Here is a 25,594-nt window from a genome sequence, read left to right on the forward strand (position 1 = left end):
CAAAAACTATATGTGAATCAAGTGTCCTTAAGATCTCTTCCCCTCTGGGTACTTTTGGTGCAAGGTGGACAGACTCAAGGAAAAGACTTGTGCCATCTACAGGAAAAAGGTGATGGGAAAGGAAGGAAAGGCGACAGATAAATCCCATTTTTTTCTCCAATTCCTTTTATAGTCAGCCCTTGGTTGATTTATACAAGAGAACAGAAAAGGCCTAGAGGCAAGACAGCTCATCTCTCTGTGACTGAAAACACACTCCCAACTCAACTGGAGCTTGGGGAACTTGGGTGCAGGTTGCCCTTGGATTATTCTGCGTGAAATTTTTTTCATAAGCTTTCAATTTGAAGGCTGTTACTCATTCCTTTAGCTCATGTCACGATGAAGTCCCTTGCAGAGAACAGGACCTAGAAGTAGGCTGCTCGACATCCTATATTGTGCAATTTAATTCGGTAAATTGCCTTTCCTGCACTGGTGCTATAAGGTGCTCAGCTGGAGTCCATACATTAAATCTTGCCTCCCTGTGGAAATGGCCTGACACAGCCCCAGTGACACACTGCAAACGTAGTTCTGCAAGCTCACGTTGGGAGAGTTAATACCATTTCTATCCCACATGCAGATTTCTTCTTCAGGAAAAAAAATAATATGGGCAGGACACAAAAGAGGCCTACGGCACAAGGATCTGTGGGGACAGCTGACACAAAGCCTTCAAAGGTAGCGAGAGAATAGGTGCCTTTGAATGCATCCCAGGAACTAGACTGTGAAAGGACAGGGAGAGGTAGGTCATTTACCCTTTCCTACGCAAGCAGCTTAGAAATGTACTGCAAAACGTTGCATCCTTAAATATCTTAACCCAGAATTGAGCGTTGGCTGTGCTTTTCAAAATGAAGCACAGGAGAGGACAGAAGGCGCCCAGGGGCCACAGTGAAGTGAGCAGGGAAACCCAGAGTAGCAACCTCTCTGAAATGGCACGTACCAGCAAATGCTGGCCACCAGGCAACTAAAATACCTGTTTCACAGGGAAGCCTAGAGCTGCAGTTCTCTCACTCTCTTCTTACAAGCTTCATTTTAAATATACTTGATACTCGAGAAAGTGGTGGAACCAAAGCCACTGCAGCCTAGTAGACACCAGAATGCATCTTGCTGTCCATCCATTTCATGACTCCTTCCAAGACATCCCACAACTATCTTTTTGCACCGTCCTATCTCAAATCCACAGCTGCAGTTTCCAGCAATCCCTGCTCTTCCCTCCTGGGCTGCTGTCCCTCTGCGATTTCCCTTCATGTCCTGCTCTAAAACAGCCCCTGATGTAGTCCTGCCCCACAGCTCTGTCCCCCACCGCTTGCCCCTCAGCCTTCCTCTCCTGGCCAAGAAGAGCTGCACTGGGATGGGAGGACATTTTGCTGCGGTGATATTTGCCCTGCAGGTTTGGATTTGCTTTGCCTGCAAGCAAACTCACATCCCTAGAAATGGGAAACTGCTGTCTTCAGCCAAACTTCAGCACCTCAGCCTAATCAAGAGTTTGTTCTCCCTGACAGCCTCTAATCACCAGCTAGCCAGTTTACCGAGGGAAAATTTTTATCCTTTCTGCTAGAATTCATTTTTATGACACCTACCATAAGAGATTTAAAAAAATTAGGCATTAAAATGGTTTATAGCAGGTATTTTTATAATCTACTAAGCTGTTTTCCATTTCCACTGATATGACATCTCTCAGCTATAATTTATAAATGCCATCAGTTAACAGGCACAGAATCTTATCCTACAATTTGTCCTCTCGTATGCTTTTCCCATTTAAATTTTCTGTTAAATCTTTGCTGTGCTGCTAAATCCAGAGAGATTTGGCCATAGCTGGGGGGGCAGGGGGGGGATGACAAAAAAAAGGAAAAGTTTAAGTAGCTAATTAGTGTCACTGGATTTGGGGCATCCTATCATGAGAGAATATAGAGGAAGCATGTCCTCAATAAATATTTTGGGCATTTAAACAAGGCTAATGCCCCCCCTGCTACACAGCTACTTCTCATGTAAAGAGAAAAAAAAATAAAAACTTTAACAGGCAGTTTCCCGTATAGAGACTATGAGGATATCCTATCAGGCATATTGACATTTCGATGTATCTATCTGTCCCCACGGTTATTTTCGCTATTGATTGCAGCTCAGAAGGGAGTCACACTCAGGGAAGCATGCAGCATAGAGCCAGCATGCCAGGATCCAACCTGGGGACATCCTGGGAGAAAGCATTTATTTACAGCCCTCCTAGAATTCACTTCATATTTTGATAGCACCACAGAAATAACTAACAATAATTATAATTCTTGCAGTAGTTGGACATTTTCTCCTTTTCTCTGCCAAGCTCAGATTGGAAAACTCCAGGTGTTGTCATGATCACTGCTACTAAATCACAGCACAGAAAACAAACCAGAATATACATTTCTCCTCATTTACAATGTCTCCACCGTATCTACCCTGGCTCTGCTGGGAAACTTGTATTGAGCTGCATCTAGTGTTTTGGTTATGGAAGGTCTTGACCTGGAAGAAGCAAGCCCAAAGGAATTGATTTTTAGTTGCTTTAACATGGGCATGAAGAGATCTCCTTAACTCTATCTAGGTTAAGGATGGTTCATGGTCCTCCCAGGGACTGGACAGACTCATCAAAGGCCTAGTAGGTTTCTGGTCACAACCAGTTAAACACTTTGGGTGATCATGGGAGGCAAGAGCCCTCAAATTGCCTTCCTTACGTGTAGTGGAGAGGAAGCCTGCAAGACATGCAGAGGGAGCAAGCCACTTGCCACTTCTAGTGGGATGTCAGGCTTTCCTCAAACAAGCAGAGGATCCACAGCCTTTAACTGTTTTTTTCCTAAGGAAGTTTGTCTACAGAAGAAAGGCTTCACTCAAATGAGAGTTATTGATAATCTTTCTTCAGACTTTGAAGACCAAAAATGAAAATTAAGGGCATATCGGCTGAGCCGAATGGAAAAGCTTCACCCACCACGAGGCCACCTGGTGCTACCCAAAATTGAAATCAAGAGAAGCCGTCCTCCTCTGTGCAAGAGTTAGTATTTGAAATGCATCTCCATGAATTTCTCCCCACCAGGAGATTAAAGGCTTCCCTGTAGGCAGCGGGGGAGAAGGAGAGCTGGTTCAGTCCCTCCTCTTCCAAAGTGGCTCAGTCGTGTCAGCATATGTCCCCAGCACTATGTGTGTCCCAACTCTGGCAAGGCAGCATGGCGTGAAGGGTATCAGCCAAGCCGGCCGGCCATATGGGCTGAACCCCAGCACCATGTTTGGGGAGGAAGACGAAGATTGAGACAAGCAAGTGAATCATGCTCTTGTCACTTGGGGAGCGGAGATGAATGAGCCTACGCTACCAATGTGAAGGACATTCTTTTGGTGTCATAACAAGAATGGGAAAACAGATGGTGAATAATATGGGCTGTGGCCACTCAGCCTGGCCCCTTGGCACTTCCACTTTGCCAGGCTGCTCTGTGGCAAAGTCTGTTTGAGGAAAGTGTTTCCGAGGATCCTGCATGCACAGGTAGTCTGTGTTCACCCACTCAAGCACCTACATGGCCTTTACCCATATGCTGCCTGGCACTTCCAGGAGAAGAGTAGTTCCCCCATCACTTCCCAGACGTCATCCCCTGCTGCTCGTGTGTCAGCAGACACGGGAGAGCTCTGGGTACCAGCCAGACAGCCATCCTCACCTGCCAGGGATCTACGGACCCTCCTGAATGGGGGTCAGGTTCATCAGCAAGGACTGTAAACATGAGCCTAAGCAAGAAAAAAAAAAAAAAAAAGCCACCCTTCATATGCAGCTTTGCATGCAAGAGAAAGGAAAGCTACCAACGCAACCACAGTCTCAAAGGCACAGGTAGGTCATTCGAGACTTGAAGTCAAGGTCTGTTAACATAAGGACATGTCTGAAAAGTGATTAGTCCTTGCAGAAAAGTGATTAGGTTCCTTGCAGAAAAGCCTACACGGCCCAATGCATCAGGTGCTGCTCTTTCAGGACCTCAGACTTTGTCCGTTTTCATGCTGGTGCCTTCGCTAATCGCACAGCCCCACGGTTAGAGTGATGGGACGCAGGATCAGAGGAGGCATTTCACTGCTCGCTTTAGCTGCTGTCTGCAGATGGGGCCAAACTGCAACAAGTGTTGATTTAAAGAACACATTAAAGGCTGCCTCTAATGCACTTGCCACAAGCCTTCAGCTCCCATTTATCATCTGTCCCTGATTCTACAACTTGCCTAAAACTCAATTCCCTCTTTTTTTTTTTTTTTTCCCCTCAAGACACCCTTTTCAAGACTTTTTTTTTTTTTTAACCACTGATGTCTTAGTGTATCCTCTGGCACATTTTTTTCCCCTGTCTTCCCTTGAGAAAAGAAATGCCACAAAGAAGCCATTAGATCTCCTCAGTCATCTGATCTTGGCGGGACATTCTTCTGACAAAGCAGAAAATAAGGTGTGAGATTGATGCAAGATCCCAAAGCAAGATCTCTCTGAGAGATGAGGATCTGGGGAAGGGGATCAGCTCCCCCACGAGGTATCCTACAGCACCATGCCAAACCAAGCCAGAGAGGAGGACCTGAATGCAGCGGTGCAAACTCTGCACCCTCCACCACAGCACAGCCAGGCTGGAGCACCCAGCCCTGCCCTTTCCCCTTGCCCACCCAAGTGTAGCTGAGTCAAAAGTACTCAGAGATGGGGTGAGCACCTCTGGCTCACCCATGTACAAGCAGGAGGAAAGTGGAGCACGGGAGCAATCCTGTCCTACTGTGCATCGCAGTTTAGCTGCCGTTAGAGCCTGTTCTGCAGCCGACAGCAGCATCGTCACAGAACGGAAGAGCAGAAACACACACCTATCATGAAAAAAAAATCATTGACCTATAATCCTGATTTTGGCTTATTCTTTTAACAACAACAACAACAAAATGGTTTGGATAAAATAAAAATAAAAAGCCATCAATCCTGTTTGTGCTGCGCTTGAACCAGACCCACAGGGACACAGTATCATTTAGAACACGCTATATCACATTTAGGTACTGATACTCCTGGAAGAACCAGTAAACATTGAAATGCCTTTAAAGATCTGATTTTTGGTACTTACAGGCCCATGCTAACAATCAGGACGCCAAATATTTGATAAACAAATATAACGGTAAAACACTGCTGTGAGAGCTTACTAATTTCATGACAACAGGGAGATGCAACAGGTGAACAGCAGGAACCATGACAGCCACGAGATCGTCGTGACATCTTAAGCATGAGGTTTGCAACAGTTACAGGCACAGACAGGAGCAGAGCGGCCAAGAGGAAATTCTGCTGCAGGGAAGAATGAACAAAAATCGGGGTGGAGCATAGCGTTGCTCGGCAAAATCTGCAGGAAAGGTAAAGACAGAAGCGACAGGATCACAGAATACAAAATCCTCTCGAGTGCTTTTGGATCAAGTGAACCTTCTTTAGAAAGGGCTTCATTTGCAATCCAGGAAATTGATAGTGCAGAACCAAGTATGTGTAGCCCTGACTTCCCTTCACACTGAAAAGATGTTTAAAAAACAAACCAAAATTAAGACAAATGCCGGCTTTGAATAATTTATGAGTGCAAATTGCAGGAAGAAAGGTTAAACCACATCAACCGACTAAACATGAAAACTAAGAAAAATAGCTGCAGAGGGTCACAGTGCTCCATCACCTGGGGGCACCCCATCTCCTGCTGCTGCACACAACCCCAAGGCTGCTGCACACACCACACATCTTACCATCTCTCCTGCTGACTCTGACAGCAAATTCCCTTGAAGCACGTTGGGCGCCCAAGATTTTAAGCAGCCAGGAGATAACAGCAGCCAAAAACACTGGTGTGAGCTCATAGCTGCTGCAAGGAGCATAATTAACACGGGCTTTCATCACCTCAGTGCTCTCTATAGCTAAGGAGGGTTGGATTTGGAGTGCCCACATCAGACCACTCAACATCTGCACAGGAGACCCCACCGGACCCTCGCCTGGCCCCTTGCCTGGTGCAATATGACAGGGAAGAGCCCTTTGGGCGAGCTGCTTTGACTGACGGTGTCTGGGTGCAGGGACTTGTTTGGGGCTTCAGCCTGGGCCCACAGCCCCTTTCCCACTGTGTAACCCCACACTTTGGGGGACCAAATGGGCTGACGGGGCAGAGGAAGCGGTGCTGTGCTGAAACAGCGTGAAATCCAGGCCAGGCAGCAGCAGGTGTCGATTGTGGGTGGGATATTGTGCGTGGCAGACTTAACCTGCCTGGAGCTGCACTTATGGGTTTCATGCAAGGGGGCTGGAATAGCCTCTTAACCCTCCCATCATCAGTAGTTTGTGCACGGAGAGAGAAGCAAAGGGCCCTCGTTTCTCTTAAGGAATTTTTCAGACCAGGGATGCTCTCGAACTTTTCAGAGGAAAGAGTGCGTGGGCTGCACATTCCTCTCCCTGCCCACCCTGGGAAGTGATACCCATGGACTGCTCCAGCTGAAGCTGGGAAAAAGAAATCCCAGTGAGGAAGATTTCTTCCCAAAGATGGGCTCGTTGCTGGCCTCCAGGTGCCAATTCTTAAAGCAAATTCTTTCAATCTCACACAGCATCTTTAAGAAATAATAGATTGCACTGGCTCAGAGGAAACTGTCTGCTTCCTGATAATAAATGAGTTGTTAGCAGAGGTAGCAGACTCCCAGATCCATTTGTGATCCAAAGGGCTTACAGCTGCTTCCCATTTTCGCAATGCCAAAACCACAGAACACACAGACAGCGAGGGACAGGAAGGCAGCCTCCTGTGCCTGTCTGCTTGCTGCTCTCCTGTGGCTAAAGGGAGACTGTCAAATGCGATTTCTTTTTGATGGAGCCTTTTTTTGATGTAAATTTGCTGTTGTTGAAAGTGAATAATTTGCTGCATTGGCTGCAGGCAAGGATAGCCAGGAAAAACACTGCAAATCTTAACCCCTACACACTACACGTCTGCAGCACCTCTTGCAGCTCTGGACATGAACCATCCTATAGCATGAGCGCCCGTAGTCCTACAGCAACGCACCTCATTCCTCCGGCTGCAGCCCCCACACAGCGCAGACGGTGCTGAGACAACCACACCTTCGCCAAAGGCTCCTGCAGTCCCACCAGAGGATGCTGCTCCGTCAACTTGACCCCAATTCCCTCCACCACCAGCCTCTACTACACTGCTCTAGATTTCACTGCACAGCCCTGGGAGCCAAGGGGGATTTTATATATTTTTTTTAAATTTTGTTTTCAAAGTTGTCCTGGTGGAGTTGCTAGTTTGGATTGACACTTTTACTTTTCTTCCAGAGATAGGCTTGAAACAGGAAACCTGAACGCACATCGCTATCACACTCCTCTGAGATTGCTGTCAAATGGCAATCAGGATTCAGGACCAGAGCAGGATGGGATTCAGAGTACCCCAGGGATTTTCAGGTGTGTTTTCATCTAGGGGTTTGGGTCTCATTTAGCTCTGCTGCTAAAGGATGCTACTTTAGAAATGACTTTTTCTTTTTGGCCAAATAATTTTGTCTTTTTTTTCCCCCAAATAAAAAAAGCTTACAAGATTGTTTGTTCCAGTGCCACACAGGGCTTAGCCATACTCTTTCCATTAGAGCTAGTGGGGATTGCTCAGTCAAATCCCTAGGTGCTATTTTGAAAATGCTACAGTTAGCATCTGACGGCATTCCTCCCCTGATGATACCGACTCTATGATCCCCTGGAGCCTACTCCTAGGGAAAGGCAGTATCAGCCAGGAGCATATCGACAGAAAGAGGGAGAAAGAGATCTGCTTAAAGACAGCAAAAGCAAACCCAGGCATTGTCGTTAGAGCACTGCAAACACTACTGCCAGCAGCGAGCCCATGAAAAGCGAGAAATAAAAGAGGCCAAGAGGATGAGAGCACGTCTCAGGATGATGGCAGACGCCTGCCCTTGAGGAGCCACTGTGGTACTGTACTGAAATACAGAAGGTGAACCTGAGAAGAGCAGTTTCTATGCCATGAACATATGTTTTCATCACTTCTTAGCAATACATCAGAATAGCCAACCGCGAACTGCCTGTTTGCAACGTGATGCCTGCTTTTATCAAAGCCTTTACAGGCTGCTTGCAGGGAGAGCAGGAAAACGTTTGGTACCGCTCAGGTATCACCTTCAGCAGAGTATTGAGGAATTAGCAGAAGGACATAATACTGCAGACACTTCGGGTAGGATTCATCTCACCTAACTCTCAAGGTCTCACGGTAAGCTAAGCCAAGTTTGTCACATTGGCTTCCCGTACCAACAAGAGAGATAAGCGGGCACCTCTGGAGGACAATTTCTCCCGTACTAGGATGGGTGCCTAAGACAGTTGGACAGGATTGCTCACTGGTGGGCTCTCTGCTGATTACAGAGGTAACCTTGATGACTAGCTTAGATAAGGGCAACTAGTCCTTAGCCAGAAAAGTCAGAGAGGACAAATTCCCTTCTTCATGCTTTACAGACTTAGGACCTGCAGCTTAAGGACGCTGCTAAGGCACATAGGCAGTGACATGGCACGAGCACCCTGGGTCAGGCTTGGGCTTGGTTCTTCCCCTCTTTTCTTCTGTCTCCCCACAGACATCTGCCAAAGCAGAACTGACCTGGTAAGCGTGCAATTCTGTTGCTTTACATGGTGCTTCACAGAGGAAGGAAAAGTTTAATGAGGGGAAAACGCATCCAGCATTTGTACTGAGGACACATATAAGGACTTCACTTGAGAACAAGCTTTGCTGGGCTAAAGCTCCCCAAGAAAAGAAGTTTGGGAATGGTCTTTTAACTCACAGCTGCTATCTGAGATGGTGAATGGTGATTTTTCCACTTCAGCATGAATGTTAAGCTTCACTAAAACTGTGACAATGCTTGAACAAGAGTTTCCTCTTTGACAGAGCAAGCCTGTACCCCAAACTAGTACTAGTTACTCCAGAACAAGAGGTGATGTGGGCTTTTTGGGGAAGGGCTCATCTCTGAAGGTGTGTGGTTGCTCTGGGAACGGGGGGGGAAATGCAGGAGCTATCTCCCCTCCTACCTGGGGGGCTGCACAGTGAACTCATTGCCCCCCTAATTATTAGCACACAAACATGGGCATGTCTGGGAACATGAAGAGCTGGTTTTCCAGTCCGTGGGTGACTGCGAATGGGCGTCCTGCTGCAAGCCCCGGGATGCGTGGGGCTCTGCGGGTTCAGGAGAGGTGCTGGTATCTGCTCCCTCTGAGGTCTCTGCTGAGTCTGGCACACAAGGTTGCTAAAGGTAGAGGATGTTATGATATAGATGACTCAATGTTAGAAATTTGCCTGAATTCATCCACGTTATTTCTTGTGAGTTCCCAAACAAGTGAAGACTCTTAATGCCTGCCAGCCTAGGCTAATCCGGGTCCCAGCCTCCAGCGAGGCTCTGCTCTCCTCACAACAGAGGAGCACGGGGGCTCCCAAATTACCATCCCCACACCTTGAAGCTGCAGACAGTGGGTTTTGGTTGGTACAGACATAACGAAATGAGCAGGAAAGACCCCAAAACCAGGACAGGCAGGAAGACTGAATTAATTCTGATTAAATCTGTGAAATGCACTCAGCTCTGCCTTTGCTCGGGACGGACTAGGGACAGCTGCTGTGCCCGACTGTTTTTCTGGGACAGTGAACTGGAAACGGCATCGCTGCAGCTCGCTTCCCCATCCTTTTCCGCAACAGCAACGTCCTCTCGGCCCCTTCCCCTGCTGCAGCCATATGTGTTTGGCTTTCTATTACTTCCTTTGGTAGTTCATTAAAGACATTAATCACCTTCTGCACAAAGACATTTCTCCCGAACTCCCTGCAGGCCAGGCCTCCTTCTCAGCTGCGGCTCCTGCCCTTTGCAGACGCAGTGCTTGCGGCCCAGACCTGCCCCCATTTCTCTGCCAATCTGGGTCCCTGCTAGACACCGATCGCACGGGTCACCTCCAAGTCTCCTCTGCCACGTGTGCTCCAAGAGCCTCCTTTCCTGCTAACCTTCATCCCACTGTGGTCTGCATCTCAGCGTTCGTTGTCTCCCTTTTCCCTGGCCAAACGGTCCCATCTCAGGACCAGCACACGGCCACCCGCTCACGTGCATCGTGCAATTAGCCGTGTGTAAATGGCACACGCTTATCATGCAGTAAGTATGCTGTGCAAGACTGACCGAGGGGAAAGCACAGTGGTGTGTGGGACTGTCACAGCAGCAGCAAGAGGGCTGCAGGCTGGGTTAAACACACTGGCAGTTTGCAGTAACCAGGGGATTCCCTGCCCTAAGCACCGAGGAGGAGGGAGGCCAGGAGCGAGCTGAGCTATGGTCTGGCCAGATCGGAGACGCCAGCAGGATCCAGCTCATATTTGGGCAGAAGGAGGAAGAGCTCTGAGAAAGCTAAACCTCCCCAGGCTTAGGTAAGGGCTGAAAAGAGAGACAAGGGAAAACTCCAGCTACAGCGTGTCCATGGCCCCTCTAGAGCTCCTGCCTGTCCTCTTTCCCACGCTGGGTCTCCTGACCCCATGTTTCTCCATCCTCCATCCCTGTGTGCTCTCTGTTGGACCTCACTCTCCGTGCTCTCCCCACAAGCTCCCACGCCTACTGGTGTGTGTTTTTTTCTGCTGCTCACCTGCCAGAATAGCCACACTGTCAATTTTCTCACGGATGGCACTGAATGGAGTGTGGGTGCTGCATGAAAGGAAAGCTAACAAGGCTCAGGGGATATCAGCAGGAGAAAAACCACATCTGAATCAGCGTAGTCACTGATGTCTTTTGCCTGTTGAAGCTTACTGCTAAAGTGTTTGGGAGGGCGGGGAGGTGAGAAATAGCCCTCCCTTTCATGTGAGATCCTTCCACATTACCCACAGTAGCTTCCATATCCTCCTCCAACCCTCAATCTTTCATCTCCCTCCTGCTTCATCTCTATTAGCATAGTTACGGGACCTCACTTATTAAATTAAAGCCAAGATGTCTATAGCATATAGAGAAATGCAGACACACATGCCACATATATCCACACAAGAATCCTGCCATCAGTTCTATGTTACATCTCAATCTTTGACATCAGTTGTTTTCTTTTGCACTCCTCCACTCTGTCAAAAACAAATAAAATCAAAGAATGAAAAGACCCTCTTGAAGAAGTCAAGATATAGCAATTTGTAGTTGTTACTCATCTCTTCATTGCCTCTCACTGCTACTTCCTCAAGGGATCAATCAGTCCTGTGATGCATAAGCACGTCTCCTCCTGAACTGCAACCCTGGCCGAGGGTTGGCAAGGGTGTGGTTTGCAGAAAATAGGAAAAATAACCAATATACATTAATAAAAAGAGTATAATTGCTGTGGGTTTTTTTTTTATTCTTTTGTGCTGTTGTGGTGTGTGTGGCTTTTTTTAAGAATGCCCCAAAGGGAACAAGCAGGTCTGGCTGCTAAAGGGCAGCATGAGAAAATCAACTAGAGACTCATTACTGTGTAAGCTAATGAGCGATCAGTTCAGCAGGTGAGCAGGGAACAATTTCTGCTGGATAGCATGCTGTTATTATTCTAATCATTTGGTATTATTTTGAAATGTGGGGGTTTTTTCTGGGATGATGGTGGATTGCTAATGGCTCGGTTCAGCTCTTCTTCTGCATCTTGCCTAGTATCTGACTTCCTCAGGAGCCCATGTAATCTCCCAGAGCACATCCCTTGCTCTGCCAGACAGCACTTTTCACTGGGAAAAACATTACCCCGTTTCCGTTCTACACAACTAAAGGCAGAGACGTAAAACCCCATCTCTCTTTAAAGGAATGCAGTTGAAATAAACACATTTTTGTCTTCAGACTTGTGTTAATACTGCACCCCGGAGAATTTGGATCTGCAGAATATTAAAGTCTCTCTGACTTATTGCCTCTTTAAGGAGCATGTTGATTTTGTGTTTGCTCTGAGCTCCACGTGTTACTGAAGTTATCCGGGACAGTTTCCGTTTCCACTGGCTGTTGCCTTTGGGGCTCTAACCCTACTAAGAGAAATGTAAACGTATATATCTAAAATTCCCACTAGAGTTTTGGAAAGGAATGGCATGCTTCCCCACGCTGCCTTCCTTGCAGCCACATGAAGATTTCCACTCTCACCTTGCTAATATGCTAAAAAATAAAGCCTGTGTGTTTCTGGCTTAGTAGGATCCCTATTCACATGAAAAAGCTTTATTTTCAGAGAAGAAAGGATAAGCTGTGAGTGAAAACTGTGACTGTCACACAATGGACAGGTCTGGCCTCTGCTGCTCACTTTCTCAAATCCCTTCTCTGCCTGCTGCAGAGCCCAAATTTTACTTCTTCGCTCTTTTTTGCTTGTCACCAACGAGGATTTGGGATCCTTTCCAGATGAGCAGATAGATTTGCAGATGTGAAATTCCCCTTATTCTTCCTCTGATTTTTCCTACTTGCACCACGTGTAGATGTGGCGCTTGGGGACACGGTTTAGTGGTGGACTTGGCAGTGTTAGATTAACAGTTGGACTCAATGATCTTAAAGGTCTTTTCCAACCTAAACAATTCTATGATTCTATTCTATATCAGCTTTTCTCCCCAGGCACTGCTCCCACAGACCAGGATCAAAAATTAAATACATAAAAATAGTCATGCAAAGCCTAAGCGCCCCCGTGCCCTTTGGAGAGAAACGGATACACAAGACTCTGGGAAACTCGTTCCTGATGCCTGACGCGCGCTGCCAGCCTCTCGGCAGGGCTGCCTTCCCCAAACGGCAGTGGACCCCCATCAACGTCCCTGCTGATGGTATTGGCCCTCCGTGCCCAGATCCATGAAGGCAGACAAGACAGCCCGCCCTGTCCTGGCATCCGTAGCTGAGGAAACGGCTTTGCGCTTGTTTCTTAAATGCTTTTCCTGTTTGAGGAAAGCACACGGGATGAGGTCCCACCTTCTTCAGTGGTGGCTGTGACTGCCAAGCACCCAGCACCCACCTCAGACCCCCTGCAGACACCTCGGACACAGGAGGCCAGTGTCGCTCCCAGGACCCGCTCCCTCCTCTGTGGCAGGATTTCACCCATCAGCACCCTCCTTAGAGCTGGACCTGACTCTGTAAGGTGCTGGCATTTCATTAAACAAACATGCAACTGCTAGAAAGCCTCAGCCCATCCCTGCCAGAAACTGAACATTCTTAACCTGAATTCCATCTAACATGAATTGATGCTCTGTGATTCATCTGCCTGCATCACACCTTTTCCTATTACAAAATCTATGGAGATGTATTTCCTTGTAGTACCTCTGTTGTATTAATCAGACCGCATCTGATCATTAAATCCATGTTTCTGTCGCCTTACCTCACATTAAATAGTCATAGCTAGCATCCTGAGCTCTGCGGGGAAAAAAAAATCCCAAAGCATTTACAAGAGATTTCTGACACTGCGAAAATAAAAACAAGTCTACCAACACCACAACAATTACATACTATTACAGGGCTGGGCTTATTTAGACTGTGGAAGTTTAATTATAAAAATTGCATTTTAATTGATTGCTGCTGGAATAATTATAGCAACACCTTTCCAAGAAATGGCGACCATCGTATGTTTGTCAACAAAGAAGCTTCCTTTAAATTCAACACACAATAATTGTTTAATTAAGCCAAATTTAGATAGTCGTTTGAGAACATTCAAATGTTTGCCTATTCCTTCCTGTCTCTGAGAGGTAATTTAAGAGATAAAAAGCAATCTCCAGAAATAGTCTGTCTATATACGTAAGTATCCGAGAAATAAGAGAAAGAAATACTTCATTTCACAGCTGATCTGAATCTAAAGCTCACTGCTATTGATAAGAACATAAGCACAGAGCGAATGATCACTACAAATCCCTCTTTAATTGGTGCTGGGAGGCCTTCATAAAATACGAACAGATTCCAAAGTACACGTTCATTTTCTAATGCAGATTCAACTGTTGATATTCTAGCAGCACCCACAGCCCCTACGCAGTATGAGGACCCCACAGTACCTGCAGCTGTGCATACATGGAAGGAGAGGGATAAACATTGTTTGTCAGCCTCTTCCAGTTTTCTTGCAGCTGCAAGATCCTGCGGCTGTCCTGTGCAGACCTCTGCGTTTCAGGTCGACAGCTCCTAAATGTCCCTTCTCAGTAGCCCAACACCTAAGCACGCACAAAAGCTGATGGCTGCCCCAGCAAAGGTGCAGGGCTCTGTGCTGAATGGAGGTTTTTTTTAGTCCTTGGTCATCCCCACAAAGTGGCCTGAAGTTTTGCAGGGACAGATTTACCAAGCTGGTGACTCACCTTCTGCAAGCACCGCTCAACAGGGCATGTCCCCCAGGCCACTGCCAGGGAAATCTGTCGCTGAGCAATCGTCTTTCCCGGGCAGCGAGAGCAACCACCACCGTCTGCCTGACGCTGCCAGGGCTCACCTGGGGACTCCGGCCAGAGGCTGAAAGCAGGAGGCTCCGCACCACAAATTAAATAAAGGCAAGGAGCTTGGGCTGAAGCAACTCACATCCCCTGAGAAGCTGGGCTATGCACAGGATGGGGATGTGCATTACGTGTGCGCGAATGGAGGCTGAGACAAGGAATAAGAAAAAATTGTTCCCAGCACTGGATCCCTTTGCTGCCAACAGGACACAGTGCTCGTGTCCACCATGGACCTGCCAGGGATAGGAATTTGCAGCTCTCTGCTAAGCTTCGGACCTCCTGTGTCCTCACATCCAGCACCGAGACCCCTGTCCCCACACCTCTCAGCTCTGACCTGCAGCATCAACCCTGCCGTGTTAGGTCTGCCCCTGAGCGCAGTCAGTCACGGCAAAACCCAGCAAGGCAGAGTTTGCTAGCGACTGTCTTGAGGCCATAAAGCTCTTTTCCAAACACGGCTGATGACAGAACCCGTGCACATGTCTTTAAAGCTGATCAGAAGGGTTTTGCTCTGCTACGTCACTAGGCAAACCCTTCAGCTACGCCACACCATCGTTCTACCCTTTATAGTCACCTGGCACTGCTGTATGCTTCTGCTGAAGGAAGGACTCTAAATTCACCCTCCCTGTAAACAATTCCCTCGGCCTTTGAAGAAACAGCACAAAAATATTAAGTCTCCTAACCTTTAGTTAAGAACCCTTAAAGCGGCAGGTATGTATTTTCATACCAGTATGCCACACCACGCACCCAGCTGCAAACACAGAGCCTGTTCGTTACCATCTATCCTGTGGGATGGAATGAATTCAGGGAGATATTTCAGTTATTGAAATGTGCCCATGCTTCACTGATGCAACAACATTAGCATCAACCACACACATGAAATATGAGGTTATGGCACGTTGTATCTACTACCTATTTTTGCTTTCTTAATGATTACGGTTTGCTTAAAATCATAAGCCACTGATGTGTTATGCACAGGGACCACAGGACCCGTAGGTGGATGCTGCCCCACACAGAGATATTCACAATCACTGCGTAACGATAAAACATCCACAACTGCAAGCATCAGAAATACAAAATCTATTGCAGGGCTGTCACAGCGACAGCCTGGTGACAACAGCAGCCTCCTGATATTTTACAGATTTATCACTTTCATGGATATTATTGTTACCAATTGACGATCGTCACTAGCACATCATTAACAGCTCCCTATCACAGTCACCTGTGCACAAATGGGTGCATCTCTACTGTAAATTCACCCACTGTCACACCAAAGCTTGCTCATCCTAACTGGTAAGCAGATATATGTCAGGCAGAGGTAGACAGTCACAGTTGATGCTGAGATACATTTTGCATACGATCTCCTTAGACAGGGTGCTGTCATTTTGCTGCAGTTCATTCCGCCACTTCAGCATCACCCCGCAAGTGGCCCAACAAGGCTTTTTGCTTCTGCTGTCACTGCTGATTCTTAATATATATTCAGTATTTTGAATTGTGCTGCTTTCAGGCACTTGCCATAAGGACTACATGTGGCACACGAGGCCGGATCGTAGCACAAGGCAGGACTTGCCATGGGGCTGGGACCTACTAGTCTTCCTCAGATGTCCTGCTGGAGACCCTGATAAGAGACAGCACCAGGTTTACAGGGTCCAAACACCCTTGACTTAACCATCAGAGAAGCAGATAACGCCAATGAAAAGGCAACGCTGTGTTCTCTATCTCCATGGGAACAAAAACTGGTACTTTTAACTCATAGCATGGCCAGGCTTTTATCAGAAGATAAGGACCACTGCGTGGGCAGGGGTTTTATTCTCCATAAATAAACAGATCTTTCTACTGATATCTAGTCTTGGCAACTGGGAAGGGAATTTGCTGGAAGATGAGGAAGGAGATAATTTCTGGCAGAAGTTTCACTCCAGCCCTACCTAGAGTACTAAAACCAGGGCTTCCAACAGCCTGGCGTTTTTTTGGTTTTTAGTTTTTTGGGGGTTTTTTGTTTTGTTTTGTTGTTCCCACCCCAGTACATGGAATAACACCTTCTTTTGTGCTCACAAAACAAATGCTGCCTTCCATAGTCTGGAAGAACTTAGGAAGTTTTTAATTATAAGAAAAGAAAAATGAGGACAAGTGAAGTTGGACTGTGCAGAGTGCTCTGCTGGTCTGATCTAGGACAATGTGCCCTACATAGAGCTCAAATAGAACATCCTTTGGGAGGCTGTCTTGCTTCCATTCAGCTTTTGTGAGACCACCCCCGCCCCCACGGTCCTAACGACAGGTTTCTAAAGCATAACTAGTATCATGGTCTTGCTATCAACGTTAATGCTGTAAACAAAATCATCAGTGGCAGGCGTAGAGAGGGAGGGGAAACTATGCGCAGATGGAGGATTTATTCTAGTGATATTCTTGCAGTTTCTGCTTTCTTCCTGCTATCAGCACTGAAATAGCTCATCCCCAGCCACAGTCAGCAACTCAACCCCAGGTGGGCGACGCTTTCCCTTGATAGATATATAGATATAAGGTCTGTCTTTTTTCTTCTATTTGTCTAGTTTTCCTGCCAAGGAAGTGCCATTGGCTTGAGCTGAAATAGTTGCTCTTGCTTGATGGAAACCTTGTAGTTGGCAAATAGAGGGATGTTAAGGAAAATAGAAAATCTTTAGATGTGTCATTAGACACTCCAGTGAAAGTGTGGCCAAATTATTACTTCCCTCTCCTATGTCATACTGGCCAATTCCTGCAATCTTGTATTTGCAAACCTTCCAATAGAAAAAAAATCACAACTCTTTTTTTTTTTTTTTCCCCCCCTTCAAAGAGCCTTATTAATTCTTCTCCTGTACATTCCTGGGTTCTTTTTGCAGGAAAGCATTTTTTCCTTCTGTGTGTTTCTTAGCAGAGAGAACAGTTTGTGTCCACCTCTACCCCACTCTCCACATGACTGAACTGCAGAGAGGATGTTTCTGTGAATCAAAGGGATACCACGGACATGAGCCAATAACAATCCAATGGGCTCTACAAAGGGAAGGGTTCCTCCAGTCCCTCCTGACAGTCCTCATACACACAGGCTCAGAGAGTGAAAGCAGTGTCTGACACCAGGTCGAACCAAGAAATTCTTTGTGCATCGCATCCCAGTGGCACGAACTCTTTGTGCACAGCACCGCTCACTCCAAGGGAAACAAATGCTGCGACAGCCCCTGTTGCAACCGCAGGGCTGTGTTACGGGTTTTGTTTTCCTCTGGTTCCCTCCTGGTCTCATTTGTTGCTGCTAATCTTGGCATTACCTGGCAAGCCAGGTTTTTTTCTTTTCCCGACTATGTCACACACAAAGAACAACACGGCTAACATGCTGTGCTTTAGCAGGACACAGACACACCCTAGGATCAACTCTGTAGTGCGAATTCAGTCTTTAACAATTGTCTTTAGAGCCAATGATTTTGCTGGTGCTTGAACCTGGAACTCTCTTACCTCTCTCTCATTATTAGGCACAGCCTCTTACTGTAGATCCAGACTCCACTCGCACCAAGCTGCTGTTTTCTGCTAGGTCTTTCTTAAATTACAAGGACAGATGGCTAAACTGGGGCTAGAGAAGAAGTTGTTCACACTAAAAAGAGACTTCTGTGCTCCCCGTGGGTGGAAAGGGATATCTTTGTTGTGTATCACAGCTATAGGAAATATGGGAATGAAATCTCAACATGAAGAGTCGGGCAGAGGTTAGAGAAACAAAAGGAAATGAATTGTTGGGGGTTTCATATCACTTTGGAAGCAATGAAAGAGAAAATGCAAGACATGCTGAATAATTGTAACACTACCTCACCCCTCTGTTTTAGCACAAACCAAACCGATTCACAGAAATCCTTTGCCTGTGTGTTCAAGGTTGTCTGGCATGGACCCTAAAGGAGTCGCACATTTGGAGCAAGATGTCTCACATTTCAGACACAAAAAACCCTATTCAGGAATAAAGAAACCAAAGTAAGAGAGCACACGGTGAAGGCCACTACTTACAGGTGTATGTCATTTCAAAGCTGTCACTAATGTTCACAATGTCGATCTGGGGAAGGAGCTTAGGGGGTTCCGTGAGCTGAGACAACGCAAACCTAAAAGCCGCATGTTCCTGGGACTGTTGATTAGGAAATAACCCCCCTGGGGAGAAAAACAGAACAACAAGAAGAAAGGTCTTAAGCACACCCATATTAACATCCTCTTCATTCCAAAATATTCCTGCCAGCAGAGGCTACAGCTGCCCAGCCCAGGGAGTGCCTCTACCCTCCAAAACCCTCCAGCACACAAGACCCAGGGGTTTGTGCCCACTGCGGACAGGCTGGGAGCAGAAAACCTTTCCAGCCTGTGCGTTATGTAACGCCTGGATCCCATATAGGAGCCCTCCCTGATGCATCCCTGGGCCCATCAGCCTGCGGGGTCAGGATGAACAACAGGGTTTGGGTCAACCTCCTCACCCCCATAACCTTAAGGAAGAGAAATGGAAGCACTGCCAATGTTACCTTTATAAAGGAGGAATGATAGTCTTTCTTCCTCTTCTCACTTGTAATTAGGCTCAGTTTAAACCCTGCTGACTAAGAAAAGAGGTTTGCTCTGGAAGGGGTGCAGGGGTTCCCCCTTACTCCGGGGATTCCGGGGTACGGGGCAGACTGGTTGAGCCTGGCCCGACAGGCGCAGCACTGGGTGGATGGGGACAGGGCTGCGAGAGCCGGAGCAACGTGGGACGCCATGGCCAAACACCTGCTGCTACTGGAAGTTTGCTGCATGGAGAAACCCTAAATTTAACAGGTGACAGTGCCCAAACTCAGAGAGCAGGAAATAAAAAGCTCGACCCTCAAAAGGATCGATCTGAGCAGAAGTACTGACAAGCCCAGAACCACAGGATGATATAAATACGATAGGAACTGGGACCAGACTGGACCCAGGTTCAAAGCCTGTCTCCCCGCCATGGACCTGGAACAAAGTCCTGTAATAACGTGGCCCTAGGAAAAGTTTCCTGCTGCTCCCCCAGCAGGAAACTTGGCTTGCGGCAGATGCCTTCACAGCCACCAGAAAAATGCTATTAAATTCAGACTGTCTTGTAATCTATACGCATTTAAAGGGAGCACTGTTATTGGATATTACGAGTAGGGAAACAAAGCACTTAGCAAGAAGGTAGAATTAAAGAAGCAGAAAGTATCAATGCCCACCCTCCAGGGCAGATGGCTTAGGGAAGAAACAAATGTGCAAGGACCTGCTATCAAAGGCACTTTGCACATCTTTAGTACAGAGGGCATCTCCGTGTGGCGTGGAAGGGGCTATTTGTGCATGAATATCCCCCTCTCCCCCGTTCTTGCCACCCTCCAGCCTGATCATGGTGTCAGAGGAATAAGATGGTAGTAGCCGAGCTAAGCTCTTACATGTGTGTGTTGAAAGGGAAAAAATCTGAGATGGTGCACAAATTTGGGGTAAAGGGGAGGCAGGAAGGGAGGGAGACAGGGATGCAGCATCAACAGCAATAAAAGCACCGATTGTGCAGCTGGACTCAGGCAGGAGTTGCCTGAACTTGGTGGATTGGCAATTGATTGGCATTGTAAAGAGAAGGGAGGCGGGAAAGAAAACCGGCATGCAAGGGAAGACAATTTGGGGCTAGGTTACAAACCATCGTCAATAAAGATCAATGGGAGAGTAATAATAAACCTGGGGAGGGAGGGGAGCACTGAGAAGTTACAGGAAGGGAGAAAGGAATCAAACAGGCACTGCTGATGCGCAGGGGAAGCAAGTAGCATGAAATGAAGAGAGACTTCAATGCAAAATCTTCCTCCAATAGCTCTGCCCTTATTCTTTAGCAACAACAGAGAGCGCCTGTTTGTTACCTCTCGTCCCAGTTACCTACAGATGAGAGCATCCTCACAAAGATGTATAATGCAACCGCTGATTTTGCAAATGCAGCAACGCACAATGGCAGCCCAGGCATTTCTCAGAGCAAGAAACAAGATTTTTTTTTTTTTTTTTTCCCCTCGTGCTTCCTCCATTTCAGAGGCACTTTTCTCCCTCTGTGTTGGTGTGTGTGCAGGCATTTATTCCCAATCTTCCCCTCCCCCAAAGACAAATTGATACATCCTCTGCTCTCGCAAAGCTGGTATACCAAGGCACAAATGCAGTCCTCGCTGTTCACCCCCTTGCTCGCTCTCTCTCTCACACACACACACACATTTTGCCTTTCCAAGCAAACGAACGGGTCAGTTTTCCCCCGCCACCCCCTCTCCACCCCTAGCCACTTGCCGGGGAACGTCACTCCCAAACGGCCCCGAGCTCTGCACTCACCTATCTGGATATTGTTGGGGAAATTGGCCCCTAACACCGCCCCTAGGAAACTGGTGCAGAAGAAGGCAAAAATGTGCTGCATATTCCCTTTTGCATTGGCGAAAAAGAAGCCCAGTTCCAAGCATAGATTTGATTTTTCCCCCGCTCTGCTCTCTTTAGCTGCCTCTCTCGCCTCCCCTCCGCTGCGCCTTCAGGGTTGCGCGTCTCCCTCGCTCGGAATCCAGCGCTGAGACTGCTGCTTAACACCGCCTGGCAGCAGGATTAACTGAGCCCCGTGAGAAAGAAAGAGAGCCCGCTCCTCATCCACATCCCTCCCCCGCCACACACAACACGCACACACCAGGCGCTTCCACCCAGCTCATTCGCCTTCTCCCAGTTGGAGCTCAACAGCTGAGTACCGCATCCCACCCCGCCCCGGCTATTCCCCCCGGGGGTCCCGGCTGGGCTCTGTAAGGGTAAATTCCTACCTACCCCTAAATTCCTGGCTTTCCCCCTCAACTTCTCTTGGCAGGAGCTAGAAGGAACCTGCAGATCAGTAGGTGGCAAACTCCTCTAGAGAAAGGGCTTAAACACTTCTGCTCTGATCCATCGCTTCCCAACCTGGGCTCTCACCCCTGGGTCCGGGAGTTGAACAGATCAGCCTCTACAGCCCGGCTCATTAAGATAACAAAGAGGATCGTATCCTGCAAACGTGCCTTGGAAGGAAGGATTTAAGAGCAACAGACATTCCGAAGGAGGAAAAAAAGGACCCCTCCACCAGCGCCTTTCTCGCTGATTTTTCCTGCCCACCGTTAACCTATGAGGCATTTCACCCCTGTGCTCGATGTAGAGGAATCACTGGCACCATCAGATAGGGCAGGCTTCTGAAATTAGGGGGATATTTTAGCCTGGATCATTATAGGAGCTGTTCTATAGCAGTTCTAGTGAGGTTGGAGCTTATTTGACCATAAGCAGCCTTGCTCAAAAACAAAAGGGAAAGAAAAAAATCAATAAAAGTAACAACGATAAAAAACAGCTCCTAGGTACAACTTGAGATTTAGAAACATTTGAGGAAGAACTGCTGCAAACACAGAGCCACAGCCATCTCAGAAAGAAGAGAAAATTCTCCGTTCCTCTGAAACGCATAAAGTCCCAAACCTAACTTGAGGTCTCTTGTGCCTGAATACCCGTGTCCAAGCACAGAGGGTCTGCCCTTACCATTTGCAGCCTGAATACACACAAGGGGTAAATAGCAGAGAGGAAACAGAAAGCAAAAAGGATGTTTGGGGCAGAGTTAGAAATAGGACTCAGATGCCCCGTGTCCTGGGTTGGTGTAGGGTCCCTTGCCCTGGTCCCCACTCCCCATCTCCAAAAGCATGAGGTTAAATTGGAAGAGCATCAAAGAGCGGTGGCCAACGTTCAAAGGTCAGGAATTGCTCCCACATATAAGGAAGAGTTGGACAGATGAGAACTCTGCAGAGTGGGACAATTGAAAGGCGATGTGACCAAAGCCTACAAAATCTGCAGCAGCATGGACACATTCCCTGTTGGCCCCAGGGCCCAGGCGTGACACAACTTTATGGTACAGGGACAACACTTGCTATCCTAGTTTGGTTCCCCATACAGTCCTTCCTGCCAGCTGCAACAGAATCCTTGGGTAGAGCAGCATCCACAGCCAAATGTGACAATGACTGGAAAATCATTTCTCATGTGGCTAAGGGCACAGGCTCTGGGTAAATGAGAATGAACCATGATCCTTGTGCTGGCCTTCATTTTATCTCTGCAAATAAGAGTTTGGAATCTTTAACCTCATCCTAGACAGTTTTATGGATTTCATTGTGACTTCTGGGATGACAAAAATGCTTAAACACCCACATAAATGCCAAAGTAGGTATAGGATCTGCAGCACCATAGTCTAATACCTTGCATCAGAGAGGAGTTGCACAGATGCCTGCAACTTTGTGGTCTCTTACAAGGGCAGCACATACAATTACACTACAAAAGCAGAGCCCGGAAGACTTGGATCTTCCTCATGGCAAGCGATAAAATATCCTTCTAGGATGGATTCCTTCTTTCTCCAAGCCACCCTTGACCAGGGCAATGTCTCTCGGTGCCAGAGACTGCAGGTTCGTTACAGCAATTGTTCGGGCACTCAGGAGTCAGTTACACGTGACCAAAGGATGCTCCCACTGTCTCCCTGCCCGGGTGACCAGCATCCCAGAGTCATACTCAAGGAAAACAAATTTACCTCTGCTGCTGATAGGTAGCACCTTCATCAGATTTCCATCTCACTCCTTGTATAATTTAAGCAATACTGATTTGAGGCTAAAATAACCTGCTGATAGGTTTTTATGGGCTCTTGCTTTCCATCCAGAATTTAATAGAAACAGCTGCATTTATAATCTGAAGAAAGGCACTGAAGGATAACCACCACGACAGAAAGATGCTAACACATTTTCAAAGCTCCCAAACAGCCTATCTGATAATAATAATAGTAGCCATAACAATAAAATATTGTAATAGCTCAGAGAAAGCTTGCACAGTCGCATAAATTAATAATGCTGCTTTTGTCTATAAACCTCTCAAAGTGCAGGTGGCTTAACAAGGAGAACCTCACCACAATGTAACAAGATAAGTAGTAATAAGATCATTATTTTAAGAAGGTATTAATTTCCTTTTTTCTCATAGATAGCAGCATTTTATTTGGAGTTTGTTAGCACAGAGATGTTAGGAATTAACTCTAGCTGCTATGAATATTCTTTAAATCAACATCAAAGCAACATAGCTTCTGAACTTTTCGCTAAACACCAAACCAAGTCTTGAGAAAATGATAAAACTCTTCAGTGTCATGAGTGGTCACAACAGACAGATCAATCCACCACTCAGCACCACGTATCAGACACAGTTCTTTCAGAAGAGTCCAACTGAATTATCTAGATTCCTAAAAAACAATTGAAGGAGCTTTTATTCCTCCTTTCAGATTTCAGAAAAGAAAATAATTCAATACAGCATATACGTATACAGCACAGGGCCATCTTAATCAGGGGCAACTAAAAATACTAGGGAGTGGAGTTTTGAAGACGCATATTTTGTCTCAAAGGGTTTGTAAGACATAGTGTGTGTAAGTGGTTAACAAAGAGCATATAGGAAGGCCTTGTGGGATTAATCCTTGCAATTGAGCGCAATGAATTAGGTAAATACATTAAAAAAAAAAAAGTCTTTCCAATTTAAAGTAAGAAATGCTGTAAAGGAATTTTTAAAGGGTGTAGCTGTTTGTCTTAAGATCTTTGCCAGAGATGAGAAGAAGAAAATGAATTCATCAGAGCTACTGTTGTGCTCTGCCTGGGGCTGACCTTGCTGTACCGGGTGAGAACCTTTGTTCTCACTCATTTCTGCTCCAAGGTTTTGCACACCAGAGAATTTTGTCTCTGAGGAGGCTGTCTGCCGCCTTCCTCTTTGCTCTGCTTTGCATGACATGAAGTTGTCCACACAAGCAGAATGGTCTGCCTTCACTATCAGAGCTTTTGTTTCCAGGATAGGAAATAAGCAGTTGTTACAGCAGATATATTTCTGTACCAGAAGCCTTGGAAAAACAAAGGACTCATTCACATGCAGAAGCCTCCAGCCTTGAAAAATGAGGAAATCAACAGAACTCGGCATCCATCCGACCTCCCAGCAGAATTATTTCCCCCAGTGCCCACTGTGTTTTACACGATGCTCCTGAATGTCTTTTAAAAGGCTATTGAAATACTACTATTTCTGAAATTCCTTTTATTTTCTAGCTGGACAATCTCTATAGGAGGCTTTTGATAAAGAGCAAAATGTAATTATAGTGATTAATTTAAATAAACTCCAAACAACGCAGACTCTCGTATGGGTTTCACAGAGCCTTGGCATAAATGAATGCTAATGGAGTCACATGCATTTCTCTCCCTGCCTTGTTCACCTCAATTTTGTTATTTTGGATAATGCACCCCTCAAGGAACGATTGTAGTGCAGGTGCTGAGAGAACAGACTCCAGAAATTCAAAATGAGGAAAATTTGGAAGCGCTCAAAAAAAGGAAAAGGGGTGAGACAGCTCCCTCCATTTACAACACCAACGTACCGGGAAGCGTGTGTGCAGATAGCCCTCGGCACACCTACACCCAGCGAACATATGCACAGTCACTGGTGCCACCCACACGAAAATGACACCGATAGACACGGTTAGGAAAGCGTACATGTACATATGTGCACACATATACAAGCTCGCAGGAGCGCAGGCAGCACAGCTCGAGGGTGTTTGCTGGCACTTGGAGCAGCAAGGGTAGCTCTGCAGCCCCTCGCACGTCCGTACTGTTTTCTAAAGCAGGTTTCAGCCTGCGCAGGGATTCCAGACCTGTGGGGACAGGGAACCAAGCCCTTGGCCCTTCACTCATCTGTACTTGGAAAATTCCTACTAAAGTAGGAACAGGGGAGCTTCAGGCTCTTTGTGGTCATTTCCGTGCGTGCCTACATGGTTTAGGTTACATCAGACACTTGCTTCAATCTTTTAAACCTGAAACGTGTTGTTTGCACTACTGAAAACTAGCATCTACAAACTGTAGTCACCAAATAAGTTTTGGTAGAATCTCCTTTACAAAAATAGCCTCAGCAATATTTGGTTTCAGGCAGAAAAATGAGTTAGGCCTGAGGGATCTATGGCCCCTCTCTCCTTTACGTGGCAGCTGGAGTTGCCAAATACAAAACTTTGACATCCCAGAAGCAACTCAGAGAAGTTAAAGGAAACATGAGCTTCATCATTTTCCAGTCTGCGCTAAAATGCAAAGGTGTGGGACAGGGACAACACCTGAGATGAGGATAGCTCCAAGCAGGTCCTGACTGATGCCACACATCTGGGGACTGATGCTTTAAGGTCTCCAGATATTGTTTCTTAATTTACTGACTGCTGAT

The 25,594-nt window shown here is 46.7% G+C and overlaps 1 protein-coding gene across 3 annotated transcripts in view; it reads right to left on the minus strand.

Annotated features, from left to right (window-relative positions):
* Positions 1-21,057, minus strand: part of GRIA1 (glutamate ionotropic receptor AMPA type subunit 1) — a 125,581-nt gene extending 104,524 nt beyond the window's left edge. For 2 of the 3 annotated variants that reach the window (XR_012837761.1, XM_010306312.2), the window contains exons 1-2: positions 20,684-20,955; positions 18,383-18,520 (exon numbers count right to left, since the gene is read on the minus strand). Coding sequence is in view for 2 of the 3 variants with exons in the window: in XM_010306312.2 (XP_010304614.2) it covers positions 18,383-18,520; positions 20,684-20,765 (220 nt within the window). In the remaining variant the exon portion in view is untranslated. Of the gene's footprint in view, positions 1-18,382; positions 18,521-20,683 lie in introns of all 3 variants that reach the window. The other variant, XM_010306313.2, reaches the window with a different exon arrangement.
* Between the last annotated feature and the right edge of the window lie 4,537 nt (positions 21,058-25,594).

Source organism: Balearica regulorum, chromosome 14, assembly GCF_011004875.1.
Source record: "Balearica regulorum gibbericeps isolate bBalReg1 chromosome 14, bBalReg1.pri, whole genome shotgun sequence".
NCBI lineage: Eukaryota > Metazoa > Chordata > Aves > Gruiformes > Gruidae > Balearica > Balearica regulorum.